Source organism: Ixodes scapularis, unplaced genomic scaffold (assembly GCF_016920785.2).
Source record: "Ixodes scapularis isolate PalLabHiFi unplaced genomic scaffold, ASM1692078v2 ptg000460l_1___fragment_1__unscaffolded, whole genome shotgun sequence".
NCBI lineage: Eukaryota > Metazoa > Arthropoda > Arachnida > Ixodida > Ixodidae > Ixodes > Ixodes scapularis.
Window position 1 is genome coordinate 424,491 of NW_024609981.1, and position 20,025 is coordinate 444,515.

At 44.5% G+C, this 20,025-nt stretch overlaps 1 protein-coding gene across 1 annotated transcript in view; it reads left to right on the top strand.

Annotated features, from left to right (window-relative positions):
* LOC115313557 (venom metalloproteinase antarease-like TtrivMP_A) overlaps window positions 1-20,025 on the top strand; it is a 104,784-nt gene that overhangs the window by 20,710 nt on the left and 64,049 nt on the right. The window contains exons 5-9 of the mRNA XM_040213698.1: window positions 6,434-6,481; window positions 7,305-7,441; window positions 8,609-8,680; window positions 8,762-8,910; window positions 12,452-12,501. Coding sequence (XP_040069632.1) covers window positions 6,434-6,481; window positions 7,305-7,441; window positions 8,609-8,680; window positions 8,762-8,910; window positions 12,452-12,501 — 456 coding nt within the window. The remainder of the gene's footprint in view (window positions 1-6,433; window positions 6,482-7,304; window positions 7,442-8,608; window positions 8,681-8,761; window positions 8,911-12,451; window positions 12,502-20,025) is intronic.

The following is a 20,025-nucleotide window of genomic DNA, read 5'->3' on the forward strand; positions in this document are numbered from 1 at the left end:
ATCTAGTATTTTCACTACTTGGGGTAGTGAAAAGACTTACAACGTACTTCCCTTACGTCGGGCTCTAACTGAAACAATCGACGACATATCGTGACCACAAGCGTCCTATGATTTCTAGCTTCAACTGGACTTCTGAAACACTTCGTGCGATATTTTTTTTAACGATTGTTGAGATGATTGAAACCATTTTGAGCAAGTTCTGGATGTCCCGTAGCAGGGAAGGACCATAAGGCGACGCCACCCAACTATCTTTCTTTTAGTTCTCGAGCAACTATCTTTTCACCTTCCGCGTGTCTAGGAGTCACATACACAGCACACTGGGATTCTGTGGGAGTCTAGTAATGCTTACTACAAGTCTGTTAAGACTCGCTTAAGTCGTTAAGGACAGAAACTTTAGTACGTTGCCATGAAGCTTCAAGGTAAGTATTAAACGACTGTTAATTTAGGTACGCAGCGAAAACAATTTATATATGTAGTTTAGTAAATAATTATGACCGCACCTAAAAGTGCATGATAAGGTCTCGTTCATGCATTTGCGTTATGCAACACATAATGTTTAGGAAGTTAAAACACACTCAATAAAACTCGCTAAAAAATATGGTAATACTGGTTACAAATATTCCTCGCACTGCTAAGCGCTCTATTTAAAACAACTCTAGCCTCTAGTATGATAGAGTAGGTCGACCCACTAAAATTAATATATATTTCACATACTAAGCACCAGATATATGAGGCAGAAAATGTCCCTTCATGTCCATTCATGTACATTTTGTTGTTTTAAGTATATTCAAGATTTACAAAATATATCACTGCACTGATGTGTTTTGTTGTGTGCGTCCAATTGAATGACAACGTGTGTCTCGAGCATTTAATTGTATGTCTAAATTGTGAAAGCTTTTCAATACAGTCGTTTCGCGAACAGACTCCAGCCTGTGCATAAGAAAGTTAGGTCTCAATGTATGCCACCAAAAAATACCATTATTACTTAATTCATTCATTTAATCATTTTAATGCACAGCTTGTGTATTAGTTAGTAAAGAACGATTTAAACGCAATAAAACATGGGTCAACGATATCAAACTCTGCTACAGCACGGTTATTAAAGCCAGCTTGAATGCGTGACATGAGGCTAGTTTAGATACCTAGAGTCTCATGAAACGTCGCAGAGCTCCAAAAGCTCATCTCGAAACACGAATGTTAAAATATAGCGTTAGATCAGGAAATTCAATCATCCCTTACAGACATTTATGCAACGAAAAAAAAAAAGCTGGGTCGCAGCGCCGAGAGGTCAAAGTACTCTAGCATCGTTTGTCCACGAGTCATTGATACTCGTTGTAAAATGTATAACAAACGTGACGTTCGTAAAACGCGAAATAAACGCTTCTGATCTTTCTCTTTTCTCTTTTTGTTCGGGCGGCCAATACTAATCCAGACAAAATAAAATTCCTTCTTGTTTCGTATTAGCCAAAAAGAGTACCGGAATACACAGGATGACGTACTGCGTACTTTTGTAGATTACGCTGCGCCTATTTTAAATAGAAGACTGGTATACACAATACATTTTGATATGTCGCAAGTGTACAAAAGAGTTAGTCATGAATGGATATTAGGTCCTAAAATTTCGAACACTGTTGGAGTCACTGACAGTCCTCCGACTTATATCGTTCGACATCGGGAGTTACTCAGGGAAAAATAATGGGCTCCCTCTTGATTTGGATATTTATTAGTAACATAATGTATTGTGTAATTAATTATAAACTGCTACTTTTGGCTGGTGATATTACGTTATTCATGAGCCTTCGCACTATTTAAGACTGTAATATACTAGAAAAAGGTGTCTTTAATTCACTAGTGTAAGCTAAATAAATTGCCTCTCAACCTTCAAAGAACAAAGGTGTTACCTTTTTGCCGACGGCGTACTGTTGTTTATTTTACATATATTCGTGACGGGGAAGACCAATACAGCAGGTGTCAATTATAAAATGTTATTGGCGTGTGTGTTGAGAGTGGTTGAACTTTTAGAAACCAAATATCTTTTATCGCGTGCAATGCCTATAAAATGCTATGAATAGTATCTCGATTGATGAAGGATTTATAAAACCCCACTCTTATACGTGCATTTCAATTATTTAGTGAGGTCACTACTTTAATTTACGTCTGTCACATGAAACTCGATATCTAAAGCGCGGGCTACGAGCACAGAAAATCTTCAGAAATATGTTATTCGAATTGTATATGATAGATTCTTTGAGCGTCGCTTTATAACTGTTACTATATATTTAAAACAATTTCCCTTCCACTTTTGTCTCCCAGAAGAACTGTTCGTGACTTTGTATTTCTGCATAAACTTATGAATGGGGCAATTATTGTGCGCAGCCTCTTGGGAAAGTTAATCTTTATTTTCCTTTCCGTGTAGCGAGACATTTTGTTAGCTTTCATGTTAGCTCGCGGTGTCAAACTTCACCACTTCCTCGGATCCTGCCAAGGTATAAAATCACCGTTTCACCTTCCCTGGACATTTCGTTATCAATAGCATTGTCCCGCAGCAGATTGAATGAGCACTTATCTGCCTCTTAATTTGTTTTATTTGTTGCTTGGTAAAAGTCCATTCTTTTTTTAATGTTTTTTTTTCTCTATTACCTGTTGACGATGGTGCCAAAGTGAAGACCATATTGGTTGTTTTTGGACACCTAAATAAGAATATTATTATAATATTATGATATTTTTTTTTATCTAGTAATATAATATGTGATAATAAATCAGCTTATTTTTCTTCTGATGCGTCTCGCATGTCACCGTAACGTCTAAAAAATGGAGTCTTCATTTTTCCCACGAGAGCTGAGTGCTTCAGCAACATAAATAATTCAGTTTCTTAATAGTGTAGCACGTTTAGAGAAATTATGGCACTCGATTATTTACACCAGTCGAAAAACAAAATCGCCTGTTTGAAATTAAGTACAAAGATTCAGGTTTGTAAGTGCTTAACTAAATTCAGTCTTAGCTACTTTGAGGAAGTTCGTTGGAAAACGATCACCGGGCACCTTTTTGGACGGAGGATGACTGCACGAAAGTACAGTTAGGGGACCCACGCATATATATGTGAGGTCATCTTTTACGAAGATATTCAACATTTAATTTATTCTAGTACAGGAATGACTAGTCTCGGCACAGCTCAGGAAGCCAATGTTGAATATACTAATCAGACTTATTTTGTTTGTATATATTACCATACTGCAAGCCGTAAGACCAAAGTAGGTTTGTAGCTATTTTAGAAAGAACAAGCACAACTAAGTGTAAAAAAGATATAAAAAAACCCACAGATATTTGACTATTTACAGTATTCGTGGTTACCCAGTTCCATTGATCGACATATCAAACCAATATTTTAACCAAGGCAGTATTAAAGCGATACGATGAAAAAAAGAATCATATTTTGTTTAGTTGGGTTTTTGAAGTTTGTATATGCAACATATTTCTGAATGTATACAAAGTAATAACCTCGTAGAAATGTATCCTTATTCTGCTCAACATTATACTGGTACTTATGTGCCGAAGGTTGGCATCGAACTTTATTACGGAGACAAAGTCTGTGGATCGATAGCAATTAAAGATAAATCGGACAGCTTTACTTTGTGTGCGTTCTATTTCGTAAATATTTAGTTGTATGAATAGCTCTCAAACGAGGCTTCTATATTCAATATTTGGAAATATCACTTACTTACTTAGTGTTCATTTTTGCACTGGTCTGGAATATCTGACTTCTGTCTACGTGTCCAAATTTTGTTTTAGCGATTCATTGGAAACATTTTTCATGTGTAAATTCCAGTTCGCATTCGATTAGCGAAAAACACCTGTAGTATATTGCAGGTTAAGAACGTAGGGCGGGGGAAAGGGAGGGGGTGAGAAGGAAGCGGACGCAACGCTGGCGAGGGGAGGGGCATTTCTCCTCCCCTCGTCAGCGTTCCGGCCATTTCCTCCTCTCCCACCTTTCTCTTCCTCGCCTCACCTTCTCGACTCGTCCCACACTATAGGTATTTGCACTTCTCTCAATGTTGTAACGGCGTCTCCCAGCAGTATAGGTAAACAGTGCTGGTACTTTGTTTCGCGTTGTGTTAACATATACACGAGTATTTTTGTAGATTTCCGTTTGCCATTCGTCCCACTGGCCTGTTAACTTCTGTAAACGATCATTTATTTTCTTCCGAGCATCTTATGTCTATATCTCTGAAGATGTATTTCCGTTGTAGTAGAGCCAAACGCGTCACGGCCTTTAAAAAAGTAATAGAACTTAAAACACAGAAGGGGGCGGAGACGAAGTGAACAAACACAAGGCGCCTTGTGTTTGGTCACTTCGTCTTCATTCTTGTTTGTGTTTTTGGCGCTATTACTTTTTAAAGAGTGTGAACCAACTAGCCCTCCTATTCACTTTGATGTCAGAGTCACACAAACTGCAAAATACACTGGACTCACTGTGCCTAAACAAAACGAATTCGAGCTGCGCAGCGCCAAGCTATCGCCATGTCGCGCTATCGCGTGACCTTCGAGCCAGGCAATAAAATAGAGGCTGTTTATCTAAGCAATGTTCCGGACACCCAATGCTTCTCTGGTACTTTCGAACACACCACCGACAGCACCATCGGGAAAAACTTGTAATTTTGATATCCGCTAAACATCTTTGATTCATGTTACTAATATATAAGATTAATAGCAGCGGCCGAAGAACATATCATTCAGGCAGACCTGAAGGAACGGGTAACTTTTCATGCATAGTCATATTCAACTGCACGAACCGTTTTCAACAACCAGATAAAAATATGCAGGTATGAGAGGTGCAAAATACAAATATTCGGATCATTTCAAGAGGAAAAGCTCTTTCGATATGTATTTTGCATCCTTATTGTTAGCGTCACTTTACACCTGAGAAGAGTATAAAGTATAAACCGCATGTAAGCTATTTGGCAAGCGACGAGACAAAGTACGGTGATCCCCTTCGCTGTCGCTCGGTCAGTCGCGTGACAAGGCGAACCGCATGAGAGCAACGGGAGCAAGCGACTAAGGTGATGAACGATTTTTTCTAGAAATCCAAAAACCAAACCCCGCGACGAGCGCAAAAGAGGAATCTCCGTGTCTCGTCGCTGACTCTCGTCCCTCGTCTCGTCGCTCGCTAAATCGCTTACTTGCCCAACAGTAAAAAAAGGCCCAACAGTCAAAATATTTAAGATTAAAATGGCGAACAAATTCCAACCTGCCCTTTGTCTATACACTTCCACAGTGCCCCCCTCGCCCCGCCTTATTAACTCACAAAGCCTGGGTTGACAAAAAACGTTACTAGACCGGGCGTTTTCCAATGCTGTTGTGCAAATACTTAGATTTTGCAAAGCAGATATGTTTGATAACATAAATACATTTGCATTTTCTCCAGTCTCAATTAATAATATAAAAACTGTGTTACTGTGATGCTAAATATTACATGTTACCTCTGTCCGCATAAATGTCGTCGAACATGTTATAAAAAAGTGAATAATGAATACCTGGGTAGTAATGCTCTATCAGATATTGAAACTAAAGCTGGCTGCAAGCTCATTCAATACTGGCATTTTAACCCACGAGCTAGAGACAATGAAACGGAAAGCACAAAGCTCCACACACCTAATCGGATATTTAGTAATTTATAGGCCCGGCCGCCAATTAAAAATTTAATCAGATTAACCCTTCCTTTGCATAATTTTAGTCGATTAATCGTTTTCGTTATTGACGTGAATATTTATGAAATAAAACATTGCATTTTTGCTTAACCTTTGCTGAATGTGTGATAAACAGCGCAAGGAACGATTTTGGACTTTAGATCAACCTTAACGTATAGGTCGAAACAGCCGAAAAGCAGCTATACTCACAGATTATGAATTCCTCCGCAGATTCACAGAGTTTGGTTGATATTCTCCGGCAATAACGAGCTCCTTTGGTTGACATCTTGTAAACCCTGAGATGGGGAACGATAAAAAAATCTCAGGGTTTACAAGATGTCGATTAATTACCAGCTCGCCTGCACTCTCTCGCGGCTTACAATCCTTTGGTTGTTCACAATAGTCCCTGCTGCCCTAAACGGACACTCACGTGGCGTTAAAGTGGCTGGGTCACGTTAGCCTTCTCCCCTTGATTAAAATTACCAGTCTCGCCCGTACTTTAGTGCAATACTTCACGTAAAGTTTGCCTTGCTACTGGTGCACTCGACCACGTCTGCGTATTGAAAGCGTTGAATTTATACTTTTGATGCTTCTCATAATTTAACCGATTAACCAGTTAGGAGAGAATATTAGCGATTACAACAATACTTCATTAATCGGTAGGTTAATTCACCAAGTGCCCAGCCATAGTAATTTGTTGTGAACATCTAAGGTTCATAGTAACAAAATGATTTCCCGACATGTTGCAGAAACAAGTAACATTCAACTGGAAGAGCGATTTAATGGACATAATTTAAGTAAGTTAATTTTATGAAGTAATTAAATGACTTTCCAGGGCTTAGAATGTTACACACTCAATGGAGTCTAAATGTGCTTGAGATATGCTAAATTATACAGTATTATTATCTAAAAAAGCTAAACAATGTAAAGCAATTTTTATGATTGATATGTCCCTAGATATCTGCATGCCGCTGTCCCATCAAAGATGTTAAACGAAGACTTGATTCTTCTTTAATTTCGCGAACACTACTTACAATGCTACCAACTTCGGAACGAAGGTTGTATACAAATGTATGTTGCTTCAAAGTCAATAGTGTTGAGCAGTTTTCGTGTGAAGGAGGGTTATTTAAAGAAGAAGAATTTTGCATAAAAATAAAATATATACGTATGTTTCGAAAAAAAAAGACTTTATACATATATTGCATATCCTGTATATTCGGACTCCTGGCACGTAGATGTCTCAAATAATTTGAGCTTCTACGCATTCACAAACGACTATAGCGCAACCAGTGGATACATTTACCAGGTAACAAATAATAGAAACTATATCCTCGAGCGAAATATTAAGATGAGCACCTAAAACTGCAATCAGCATTGTTTATACATTGATCTTTCGAAACTCAGTGATGCAACCTACCATATTTTACTCTTGCATAAATCGAAGCAGAGACAAGCGTAGCATAAAACAAAAATTGCGGGGTGTTTTTGATTTCCACAGATAAACATACTACTTGGAAATAACTTGTCTGGCCCGAATTAACTATCTGCAGTTCGTGCTTTACGAGTGACAATCGTGTACAAAACATTCAGTACCACTCATTGCAAAGTTCACTTTTACAGGCTCTCCAAGACAAGTACGAGTACAAGTTCCAGACCCATTTTTGGTTGAAATACTGGTTGTCGTCGACAAGTATTTTTACGTAAACTTTGACACCGATGAACAGCTTGTAACATATATGGCCACTGCTATGGCAACGGTATGCACTCTGCGTTTTCATTTATTTTCCAATGTGCGTTCTCATATAAGTTTTCTACCTGACTGCCCAGATAATTGTTCAGAGCAATGAACAGCGTCCTGCAATATCAGCTTGCCCGGCGTTGTTCAGTCCGGGTCTGAACAAAGGTTATGCTGGGTAAAAAACACAGGCGAGCTGGTGAATGGTATCCATAATAACCCTGAGACGAAGGAAAAATAAGAAAATAAAATGAACGGACAGTACAACTTCGTTGTACTGTCCGTTTTTTTATGTTTCCTTCGTCTCAAGGTTATTATGGGTGTCCCTATTATGCTGAACTACCATCCATTATAGTGTCGCAATGTTGAAGTCGGTTTCATAGCTTAGTATGCCGGAGGCACCCCAGAGAGGACTTTGTTTGATTGGGCAAACACTGAATTGGGTCAGCTCACATTGCCGCAGACTGTGCACCGCTCACCACTGTTTAGGCGACGACGGCATAATGTTTGTTTTTTCTCACTTTACTCAGGTAGTATATTGTGAAAACCCAATTAGTATAGATCAGTTCAATTGTTATATCTTATGCATCACAATGGAAGTCTTGATGGGAATTTTTCAATGAAACTAAAAAAGGTAATGACTTGTCAGTACAAAAATGTTGTGATATCCTCATAGCCGATATGACAGCAAAAACTTTAAAAACCTTATTCATTATAATGGGGTTAGAAAAACATAGACAATAAATTGTGTCTGGCAAATTATTATTTCTTTATTTATTACCTTTGTACTGCCAGTACTGGAAACATTTATAGGCGCTTAAAACGCGAGAGTCTAGCTTTAAACAAACCGCCCATGTCTCCGACCTCTGCAGGAGTATGAACCATGGATCGCTTTGGAATAAGAGCAAGGTACTCTGAAGACTCAGGTTATTAACTGGCAAAAATAAATGTGAACACTTTGATTTACTAACCGACCGAAGGTTGTGAAAGTTAAACCGAAAAGGGCAAACACGTTTATCGATTCCTTGGTGCCTTACCACGCGAGACATACTGTGTATACTAAGTATGCGGGTCCAGTGGTCGCTCGTGACTGACCTTTTAAGATAAGCAAAATGACTTATGCTAAATAAATTTTTCTGTTAAATTATTAAATAAAATTGCATAATTAAACCTGCTCTTTTTGTTTAAGGTGAACATCAGATATTCAAACGCAAGGAACCCAAAAGTACAACTGCTCATCGTAAATATAACTAAGGACCCGGTGGGTTTCATTTGATGGTCGTATTTCTTACATTTTAAAGCAGTGTGAGTGAAATCTAATTGCGCCTTCTATTATTTTTAGGGGACAGATTTTCTGCGAAATATTTCAGTTTCAGATCCAAGCAACCCCGATCATCCATTCAAATTCTATACCTCACCTGTCGAAACATTACCCCAGTTTGCTAAGAAATACAGGAACGCCACGTGCGACGCAGCAATGCTCGTCACAGGGTAAGAAAACTAGTAAAATATATATGTTGAAGAAACACATACGAACATATAATATGAACTAGGGTGGCGATGCGGGCTAGTTGCTTTATGCTTAGTAGATTGGACCCAGCCCACAAGAAACGAAGACGAAGAGGGTACACAGGATAAGCGCTTACTTTCAGCTGAAGATTTTATTGAAAATGAACATCGAAGTAAACAACAGCATTCCACACCATCATGACCAATTTAGCATATGTCCAGATGAGAGATCTCTTTGCTATGTAGGACCGATGTTTTTCTTACATATTGCCCAGTCCCGCAATTTTCGATCTTGTGGGTCTCTGAAATTTCCCTAGTCATCTGATCTCCCCCGTTCGAGCAATCCTGACGTGATGGAAGTTGGGCGTGCATTTACAAACTGTACAATGAAGTGGCAAATGAAGATGCCGCTTCATTGTGCAGATTGTGGATGGCAACCCAACTTCCATCACGTCACGATTGCTCGAACGGGGGGAGGTCAGATGACTAGGAAAATTTTAGAAGTTTACACGATCAAAAAAAAGGAACCGGGCGACGTTTGCGCCGGGCATCGGTCCTTCTACATAGTAAAAAGATCAGTTATGTGGACACGTGCTGAGTTGGCCATGATGGTGTGAAATGCTGTTTTTCAGTTCGGCGTTTATTTGGAATAAAAACTTTAGTTGATAGTAACTGCTTGTCCTGTGTTACCCGTTCTACTTTGTCTTCGTTTGCTTTGCGCCGTGCGAAATCTACTAAACGTAATATGATATAGAAACTATATTCTACGTGATTTGAATTACTTCTATAATTATATTTTACAAATAATATAAGAAATAATTAAGATTTTTATAGAACATGTGTTGGACGCAGCAAAATATAGTCTCACATGGTTTCTAGTAAAAAAACTAGATAAATATACTATTATGAATGCAAGAAAGAAATTATGTGGATCATTTGAGTGTAAGTGAAAAGTAGCGCGGAGCAGAATCAATATTTCGTATAAGTTTAAGTTTAACACATGGGAGCTGGCTTGTTTTTTGGACTGAATAGTTCCGGCCACTAGCTTCGCTCTTAATGATCACATCTCAACTAATAATATTTATAATGTCATAAAAGCATAAAACAAGTTCAAACATTTTGAAAATATTCGAAAATGTTTAGACCTTCATTTAGTTTAACACGAAATGTTAATTTAGAGATACGCAAACAACAAACTAATGGGCAGCGAAAATACTAAATATTTGACAAGTTAATATAAATTGCATTTTGAATACTCGGAAAACGTAACAGGTCGATAGATTGTAACGTTTTATCAGCTTAGATTAGACTGCTGGTATTTTTTACATGTTCATACTAAAGCTGCACTTGGAAGAGCAAACTTACAAGCAATTCTTTGAGCCCCCATAAATATAAAGTCCAAATAGAAATAAGTAGCCAGGATATATTTTGTTTGATGGCGCGGGAGATATACCTAATCTCATTGATGAAGCACGCCGCCAGTCCGAACGCATAAGTGGTTTGCTTATTAATCATTTATTGCGCTTGCTTCTCGGTAACTATACACGCTTGATACATTCTAATGTGTGTGCTATTAGCTGGTTGGCAAACTTTGTAACAATTTTTATAATATGAAAAGTGAAATAAAATAAAGACGCATCACTTCCTCGTAAACCTGCGAACTTGCTTTTTAAACGTTAAGATATGTTTGAGAGTAAAAATACATCCATTTGTGCTTTCAATTCGTATGATTCCGAGCTGTCCCCTTATATATATTAGGATGATCTGTAAAAAAAAATATTCGACGGACTTAAGGTTAGAATCAGTCGTGAGCGAAGTTCGATTGCTATAAATATGAATATGAAAAGCCTGTATTGAATCAGTACTGTACCTGTAAGAGTTTGAATGAAGGTATTGTCTGGATAGGAAAATGTTAAACTTTAGTTACAAGCACTTATCGTTACAAGTCTCTTATCAAAAAAAATACTAAAGCTGGTAAAATCTCACCCCAACACAAGGCCAAATTCAATATTGCAGCTTATATTGTCCGGGGTCACGTAAAGTGCGCACAGGAGACCTGAATATAAACTATTTTAAAAAAAAACATCAATCAGAGCAGCATACTGCCAAAACAAAAGAGGGGGAAGTGGGAGCTTTTGTCACACTAAGATCAAGGTTAAAACTGACCTCCTCACGAGGTATCATGGTAATATGACGTTTCTTTGATTTTTGTTTGTTTTTGTTATACCTGCTGTCGCGGAATCTAAATGGTACTCACTAAAAGGACACAAGACAAAATTAAAGGGCGAAGTATCTACGTCATTCCCCATAAAAACTAACCATTAGCCTAACACGCCGAGCAATTTTAATAGTTACCCACGAGAGTGAGTGCAGCTACACCCCGCTAGCGTGAGATCGAAAGAACCCGTTCCAACCTTGTGTCTAACGGCTTGTCTCGGCAGGAGTGGCAACTGAGAGAATTATTACTAATGCTCCAGATTTATGTTAATTCACATTACCATACTGGATTTCGTCGTGTAAAAATAAACCTTCGTAGAGCCCCACGGGCTCGAATTTACAACGATTGTCTACTACTAGGGTCTTCAATTGTCTTCAAAATTTGGGGTGTTTTTTAGGCTTGGGGAGGAGGAGATATTTTTTTATATGTTCGGTTTTTTTTTTGGTGGCAATATTGAGTGTCACACAAACATCGCCGCTTATCAGAGCATAAGTTAAAAAAACAAGTTTAGTGAATGGGATTCATAGACCCCTAGAACATATGCATGTATATCGAACGCTTAAAAAACGTCCTGGCAGCAATAAGAGAAAGAAAATCGACGAAGTCGTGCTTCCCCAAGAAACAGGCAGCCCAGGGGAGAGTTTAGTGGCGCCCTGTTCTGGGTTTACACAAAGCAAAAACTGTAGATCAATGTTTCCTTCCCATGAACTTAGGGTCATTCTCATTCAATGACATTGCACTTGTTTCTCGTTGATTCATTTTGTTGAAACCGTCTCGGTGGCTCATTTTTGTGTTTTGGTTTTATCTCCGTTCACCAAAAACACGGAACTCTGCTCATTACTTTCCTTATTTATAAACCCTAGAATCCATTCAGTTACCTATTTACCAATAAGACCTTACCTACCGAGTTAGTCCGCTCCTATTCTGTTCTACTCAGCTCACATTTTGACTAACTTTTGAATAATCCGGGTGACAATTTGTTTCTGTATCGGGAAATATTATTTTTATATTGAAAAGGAATAACGCAAAAACATACGAATTGCTTTTTGTTATGCATGTAAAAGAGCGTGGCGTTCCTGTACACCAAGAATAAAAAATGCTGCTAACAAAGCTTCATAAACCATAATAAAAATATTGGTCGAAATTGCGCCATACAGCCACTGTGGAAATACATTGCACTGAGTAGGTTATAGAGTATTATTTGATTCAACTGTATTTTTCAATAATGACTATTAGCCTTTGCACAACGGGGACGTTTATATCATTTAGTTAATAAAACTCACCCTTCAATTCAATTTCCAACAGGTTGGAGCTCGCCAACCAAAATGGTGCAGATGTTAATGCCGATGTTAAAGGTTAGTAAAATCAACATTGACTCTTTGTGTACTACGCCATAAAACAATGAAGTGAACATACTGATGAATGAACTCGCCTCTAAAAAAAAACATGTTTGTGTGGCAATTGGCCTTATGTGGTGAAGATGTGCCTGATTATTCACCTTCTTGAAAGACAACGCGCGGTACAAACCGCGCAATTATGACGCTTCGCACAAAACTTACACGCGAAAACCAAAGGCTATGATTGCCCATCTGACCCCCCTAGGAATGATAAATTGTTTTGCAACATGAGTTATTTTTTTAGCGGAAGGCTCTAATGCCATATGAATAGCCGCTCATGTACTTCATGCTAAATTTATAAAAGACACAATTGACGCCACGATTTACAGGACGCTTTCGTTTCCCCGGTAAATTCAGTAGGAAAATCGAGGTCATGTGACATTACATGAGCTACAAACCTCACGTCACGCGACAACGCCGACACTTCCCATCTCCCCTTCATTCCTCCCTTCTACAGTGCCCTCTTACGGAGTAAGCAAGATGAACATTTCCCATCCCATCAACCCAATCAAGTGCTATTGCATCTCCATTTAATTTGACGGAATGTCAAAGTCAGTTTGTAGGAATATCTTTGCTACTATCCATCTCAGAGAACGACGTAACTCACTGGTTTAACAATACGCAGAAATTTATTGATCGCTATCTCCAGCGCCTCGATCCCCAGAGCCCCCCACGCATACGCTGCGACTGCCCTTCGTCTGCAGCGGGCCGCCACTCGCGTGGCCAAATGCACTTGAACCGTAGTAAAGTTGACATTTGAGCTAGTTGGCAGTCTAACAGATTGAGGTATTTAGCGCACAAAGTAGAGAGAAAAAGAACAGGGCAGAAAATAGCGCCACTCACAACACCATGTTTACTACAGGAAAAGAAAGAAAAAGAAGACAACAGAATGATCCACCGCGGACACCTGCACCTACGATCAGCACGGTGAATGATAGTGCCTCGTTCATCTAGGCTCGTGTGGGCCCTTCATTGTCCGTTGAAAGAATTCTCTTTCTTCGTGGACAGCGTCAAGGATTCTACACTTATGCACTTCCTGTCCTCACAGAAAACGTGGAAGGCCACCAGCACCTGCCGGGTCAATTTGTCAATGTTCCTCCCCAAGATGTTTGTCTCGCCGAATGATGGTGGGCATGTGCACTCCATACAATGAAATGGGAGATGTCCCTTCATTGTAGCCTTCAAGGAATGATCATGCTCACGAAGTCAATCAATGAGGCATCTGCTCGTTTGGTCTATGTCGCTCTTGCCACTCAAAATTGGGATGAATTCTCAACTGTATTCAGGGTTGATGTGGAGAAACCATTTTATTCCTTACCACATTACCAGATATTGACGTCGGTGATAATGTGTAAGAATCCAGTGGAGAGCTCGCATTCCGAAGTTCCAGCGGGGTACCCACTACGAGATTTATGGAGCTGTTACATTCCTACCTGATGTCTATGATAGTTGGGTGGCGGGATTGGTGCTATCTGCAGAAGTCGTGAGTATGTATCGGTTCCTGCATTGTACCAGTCCTTAGTGACATCCACATGGGAGGCAGTGGACTGTGCCATAGAAAGTGCGTTTGAAAGCAAAAAAGTGAACATGGACGCCCGCCATGTTGATGACTTTCTGGTAATTCTTGAAGATGGGGAACGTAGGGACATACAAGTGGCAGGTATTAGGCCGACATTTGCTCAGAACGGAGGGAGCCTTCGGTCCACCTTTGAGGTACCCAAAGAAAGGGAACTTGATTTCTTGGACCTTTCCCTCTAATAGTGTGTCACCAAAGTTTGTTGGTCGTACTGCCCACGATCCAAAGAAAATATCCTAGATCATGGTCCGGCCCGCTCACAATACATCAGGAGGGGCATAGTTCTAACGGCTCTGCGTTACAAAGGTCCTGCATTCCTTATATGGCAGCCAGCTTCAGTTGGCAAGCCGAGAGGCTAACAAAAGCTGTCTATTCGTTAGTCCTATTGGCTGATGTGGCAAATGCTCTTGTGAAGAAAATAAAAGGCTCTCAGACGAATCAGACCAGTGTCGAGAAAACAAGGTCAGGACTCAGTGGTAATACCGTACCTGCATGGGATGTCGCACAATGTAAGAAAAACGTTGCAAGCAGCTATGGAGTCAGAGTAAGTTTTTCACTACCGCATGAAAGAGTGAAAGTTGCCCTGAAATGAATGCGCACGCTGAGGGTACCACACAGCACATTGTGCCAAGAAGCATGCAAAATACTTTCTTCTATGTGATAAGGGCTTCATATTGTCACGAATGAAGGTGACGAAAAGCCGAACAGTGAACTGAAAATAAAGATTTAATGGGCGAACTTGTGCCAACCAAAAATAAATAACGAAAGAGCGTCGAGGTAGCAGAAAAGCGGGCGGCGGTTCGGCGGCACTACAGAGCGCTAGCGAAACTGGGACTGACTCGACAAGGTCGCGGGAGCTGCTTATCTACCCTGCGTCACTATCTCGAAAGTTCGGCAAAGAAGGTTCGAGCGTCGCGCGCTCGGGGCGAGGATGAACTGGCACTTTCGAGAATAACAAGGCAGAGGGAAAGTTACGTCTGCTGCGAGAATGACCGGGAATCTTCTAGAAGACCGTGACCAAGCGTTGCCTTCTCGGCTCTGCGGGCGGCATTATCCCCCTTTTAAAAGTGCATCGCCCCGATGCAAAACGAAAGGAAAACGCAAATGGCTAAAACAATTACGGCGAAACAAAACAAACATCCAGTGTCACAATCCTAACGCGCGTAGAACGGCTTGAGTCGAACTACGTGGACGACTTCGGGTCGAGGCAGGCGGCGTCCTGATGGTCGAGTTCCGTCGGGGAGCACCTCGTAGTTCAAGTCCCCAAGGCGGCGGATGACCTTGTAGGGTCCGAAGTAGCGCTTTAACAGTTTCTCGCTGAGGCCGCGGCGGCGAATGGGCGTCCACACCCATACCCTGTCTCCGGGCTGGAACTCCACGTCGCGGCGGCGGAGGTTGTAGCGGCCTGCGTCGACACGTTGCTGGTTCTTTATTCGAAGACGGGCTAGCTGTCGTACTTCTTCTGCTCGTTGGGTGACCAGCTGGGCGTCGTCGGTGCCGTCGTCCGTTGGATCGTGGGGCAGCATGGCGTCGAGCATCGTCGTCACCTTTCTGCCGTGCACCAGCTGAAAGGGTGTAACGCCGGTAGTTTCTTGAATCGCCGTGTTGTACGCAAACGTGACGTAGGGCAGCACTTCATCCCACGTCTTGTGTTCCACGTCCACGTACATAGAAATCATGTCGGCGATGGTCTTGTTTAGTCGCTCCGTCAGCCCGTTGGTCTGCGGGTGGTATGCCGTGGTCCGCCGGTGGTCGGTGTGGCTCAGGCGGAGTATCTCTTGTGTCAGTTGCGCCATGAACGAGGATCCTCGGTCCGTAATCAGGACTTGGGGAGCGCCGTGTCGGAGGACGATAGACTCCACGAAGAATTTGGCTATTTCCACGGCGGTCCCCGACGGGAGTGCTTTTGTCTCGGCGTACCTGGTGAGATAATCAGTTGCCACGATTATCCACCGGTTTCCCTGCGCCGACTGTGGGAAAGGTCCGAGAAGATCCATTCCAACCTGCTGGAATGGTGCAATCGGGGGCGCGATCGGTTGCAGGAGACCTGCCGGCTTCGTCGGTGGTTTCTTGCGTCGTTGGCATTCGTGGCACGAACGGACGTAGAGGTGGACAGTCTTCGGAAGCTTGGGCCAGTAGTATCTTTCTCGGATCCGTGCAAGGGTCCTACTGTAGCCAAGGTGACCAGATGTTGGGTCGTCGTGGCAGGCTTGGAAGATCTCTTCTCGAAGACTGGCAGGAATCACCAGCAGCCACGTCGAGTTGTTGTCCCTGAAGTTTTCTTTATAGAGGATACCTCTCCGGACGGTGAATCTTGGCAGGTCACGTGAGAAGGCTCGGGGAATCGTGCCCCCTCGTCCCTCCAAGTGGTCGATCAATGCACGCAACTCAGGATCGTCCCGCTGGAGCGCTGCCATGCCGTGAATGCTCACCGCGCCAAGAAAGTGGTCGTCGTCGTCGTCGTCGTCTTTGGCACATCCGGTAGCTGACTCGACAGGGGCTCTGGACAGGGAGTCGGCGTCGCTGTGTTTTCGGCCTGACTTGTAGACCACGGTTACGTCGTACTCCTGCAGTCGTAGGCTCCATCGAGCGAGGCGTCCCGATGGGTCCTTCAGGCTCGCTAACCAACACAGCGAATGGTGGTCGGTGACCACCCGAAAAGGAGTTCCTTACAGGTATGGGCGGAATTTCGTGATGGCCCAGACGACGGCCAGACATTCCTTCTCGGTCGTTGAGTAATTGCGTTCCGCGTTCGACAGCGTCCGGCTAGCGTATGCGATCACGCGCTCCGCACCGTCTTGTCGTTGGACCAGTACCGCTCCGAGTCCTGTATTACTGGCGTCCGTGTGGACCTCCGTTTCGGCTGATTGGTCGAAGTGGCCGAGAATCGGTGGTGACTGGAGCCGTCGCTTTAGTTCGTCGAATGCCTGTTGTTGTTCTTCACCCCAGTCGAAGTTCACGGCGTCTTTCGTAAGGTGCGTTAGCGGCGCAGAAAGCTTGGCGAAATCCTGAACGAATCGCCGGTAGTATGCGCAAAGTCCAAGGAATCTTCGGACGGCCTTTTTGTCGGTGGGCGGTGGAAAGGCCGCTACGGCGCGAGTTTTCTCAGGGTCAGGACTTACACCTTCGTTGCTCACAACGTGGCCCAAGAACTTCAGTTCGCCGTAGGCAAACCGGCACTTCGTCGGCTTGAGTGTGAGTCCAGCGATCCTGATTGCCTCTAAAACGGCCCGAAGGCGTCGCAAATGCTCGTCGAAGTTGGCCGAGAATACCACGACGTCATCGAGGTAAACAAGACAGCTCTGCCACTTGAGGCCTGCCAGGACGGTGTCCATGACACGTTGGAACGTTGCCGGCGCCGTGCACAGTCCGAAGGGCATCACCTTGAACTCAAACAGTCCATCGGGCGTGACGAAGGCAGTCTTTTCTCGGTCCCGTTCGTCGACTTCGATCTGCCAGTAGCCACTCTTAAGGTCCATCGACGAAAAGTACCGGGAGTGGCGCAGCCGGTCCAGCGTGTCGTCGATGCGGGGGAGCGGATACACGTCTTTCTTGGTGACCGCGTTGAACCGCCGGTAGTCAACGCAGAATCGAAGCGTTCCGTCTTTCTTCTTTACAAGCACGACTGGAGAGGCCCACGGGCTGTTCGAAGGCTGAATGATGTCGTCGTTGAGCATCTCCTGTACTTGTTCATGAATGGCCTCTCGTTCCTTTGGGGAGACCCGGTACGGCGGCCGATGCACAGGGAGCGCGTCCTCGTTGGTAATGATGCGGTGTTTCGCAACTGTTGTCTGGCGCACCCTCGACGTCGTCGCAAAGCAGTCGTAGAACTCGGCGAGGAGGTCTCCGAGCTGTCGTCGTTCCGTGGCGCTGAGCTTGGGGTTAACGTCGAGCTGTGGCGGCACAGTACTGGACGGCTGACATGGCGAGGGCTCGTCGGAGATCGCGGCGATTTCGGCGTCGGCCGGGAGTTCCTCGACGTGTCCTATAGTGGCACCTTTCGTGAGATGCTGCGCCTCCGGTCGAAAGTTCGTCGCGAGGACCACACAACGTCCATCCTGCAGCTCTGCTACGCCCCTTACGACGCCTATTCCTCTTCCGAGAAGCAGTTGGACGTTGCCTTCCAGAAGGACTTTCCCTCTGGCGACTGCGTCGGTAACGACGGGCACAAGAACACTCGACCGTGGCGGCAGGTTCACGTGGTCCGCAATGACTCGGACGGCGGCTGGCGACGTTTTGGATTCCTCCGGAGGTAGCACGGGCTTTCGCAGCGTCAACCTGTTTGCTCCAAGGTCGATCACGGCACCGTACTCACAAAGGAAGTCCATGCCAAGGATGACGTCTCTCGAGCAGTCTTTGAGGACGACGAATTTGACGGGGCAGGACTCTCCGTAGATGTCCACGCGCGCAGTACACCTTCCCACTGGTGTGATGAGATGTCCGCCGGCGGTTCGTATTTTCGGGCCATCCCACGGCGTCATCACTTTCCGAAGGCGGCGAGAGAGCTTCCCACTTAAAACGGAATAGTCTGCTCCGGTGTCGACGAGTGCCTTCGCGTCGTGGCCGTCGATGGTAACGTCGAGGTTATTCGACACCGTCACAGAAGCGTCGTTCCTATCCGTTTTGTCGCTAGTGTGGGAGCCCTCCGACGTTTGTGGAGGATATTGGCGTCGTTCGTCACCGGCAATACCACCTCCCGGTATTGCCGCACTCAGTTTTCCCGGCGAGGCAGGGGGGACAGGCTTTCTCGGCGGGACCTACGATGAGGCGATGCAAGGCGTTGCGGTGATGGCGATCGGTAACCGCGGCGGGGAGACGGTCCTGGGGATGGCGAACGGGGGAGGTATTCGTCGATGTCCCTAGGTCGCTCTCCGTAGCGTGGTCGCGGGTCGTCGGGGTGGAAGCCTCGTAACCCCAGCTGCCGGTACGGGCAACGGCGGTAGACATGATCGGCTTCCCCGCAATGGTAACAAAGCGGGCGTCGGTCGGCCGTTCGCCACACGTCAGTTTTCCTGGGTGCTGGTTTTTCCGGGCGCACGTGCTGTCGTTCTTCGCGACGTTGGTAGTACTGTGGCGCTGGAGGTTGACGTCGTGGTGGCACCGTAGCTTGGCGGGGAGCTTGCGGCGGTCGTCTGGCCATGGCGGCGTAGGTCAGCCTCGGTTCCTCAGGGGCTTGCTCGTTGACGGGAGTTTCAGGCTGCAAGGCCCGCTGTACCTCGTCGCGCACGATCTCGGCGACTGACAGCGACGCCGGGCGCTCAGTAGCGGGGAGCAGCTTTCGGAGCTCCTCTCGGACGACGTCCCGGATAACGTCGCGTATGTCCCGGGTGCGGGCGCCGATGTCGGTGGAGGCAACGACGCCGGGAAGTCGTTGGTAGTAGGAGGCGCGTGCTTGGAGGGCGCGCTCCATGTTCGTTGCTTCCGTGACAAACGCTTCGACGGTGGTCGGCGGGTAGCGGACGAGGCCCCCAAAGATGTCGTCCCTCACCCCGCGCATGAGGACACGCAGCTTCTTGTCATCAGTGGCTTGTGGGTCGGCCCGCGCACTCAGCCGCAGGACGTCTTGAACGAAGCTGGTTACGCTTTCGTTGGGGCCTTGCGTCCTCGTCCGAAGGAGGTCCTTGGCTCTCTCCCTTCGGTGGTGACTGGCGAACGTCCCTCGGAGCTCTCCTTTCAGCTGGTCCCATGACGTAATCGAGGTTTCACGATTCTCGAACCACTGTCGCGCCGTTCCCTCGAGGGAAAAATAGACATTTTGAAGACGCTGTTCCGGAGTCCATTGGTTGTGCAGCGCCACCCGTTCGTATTGCTGCAACCAATCTTCGACGTCTTCGTAGATCTCGCCGTGGAAGGACGTCGGTGTACGAGGGGCGACGGGCAGGTAGACGACGGGGGCGACAGTCGGG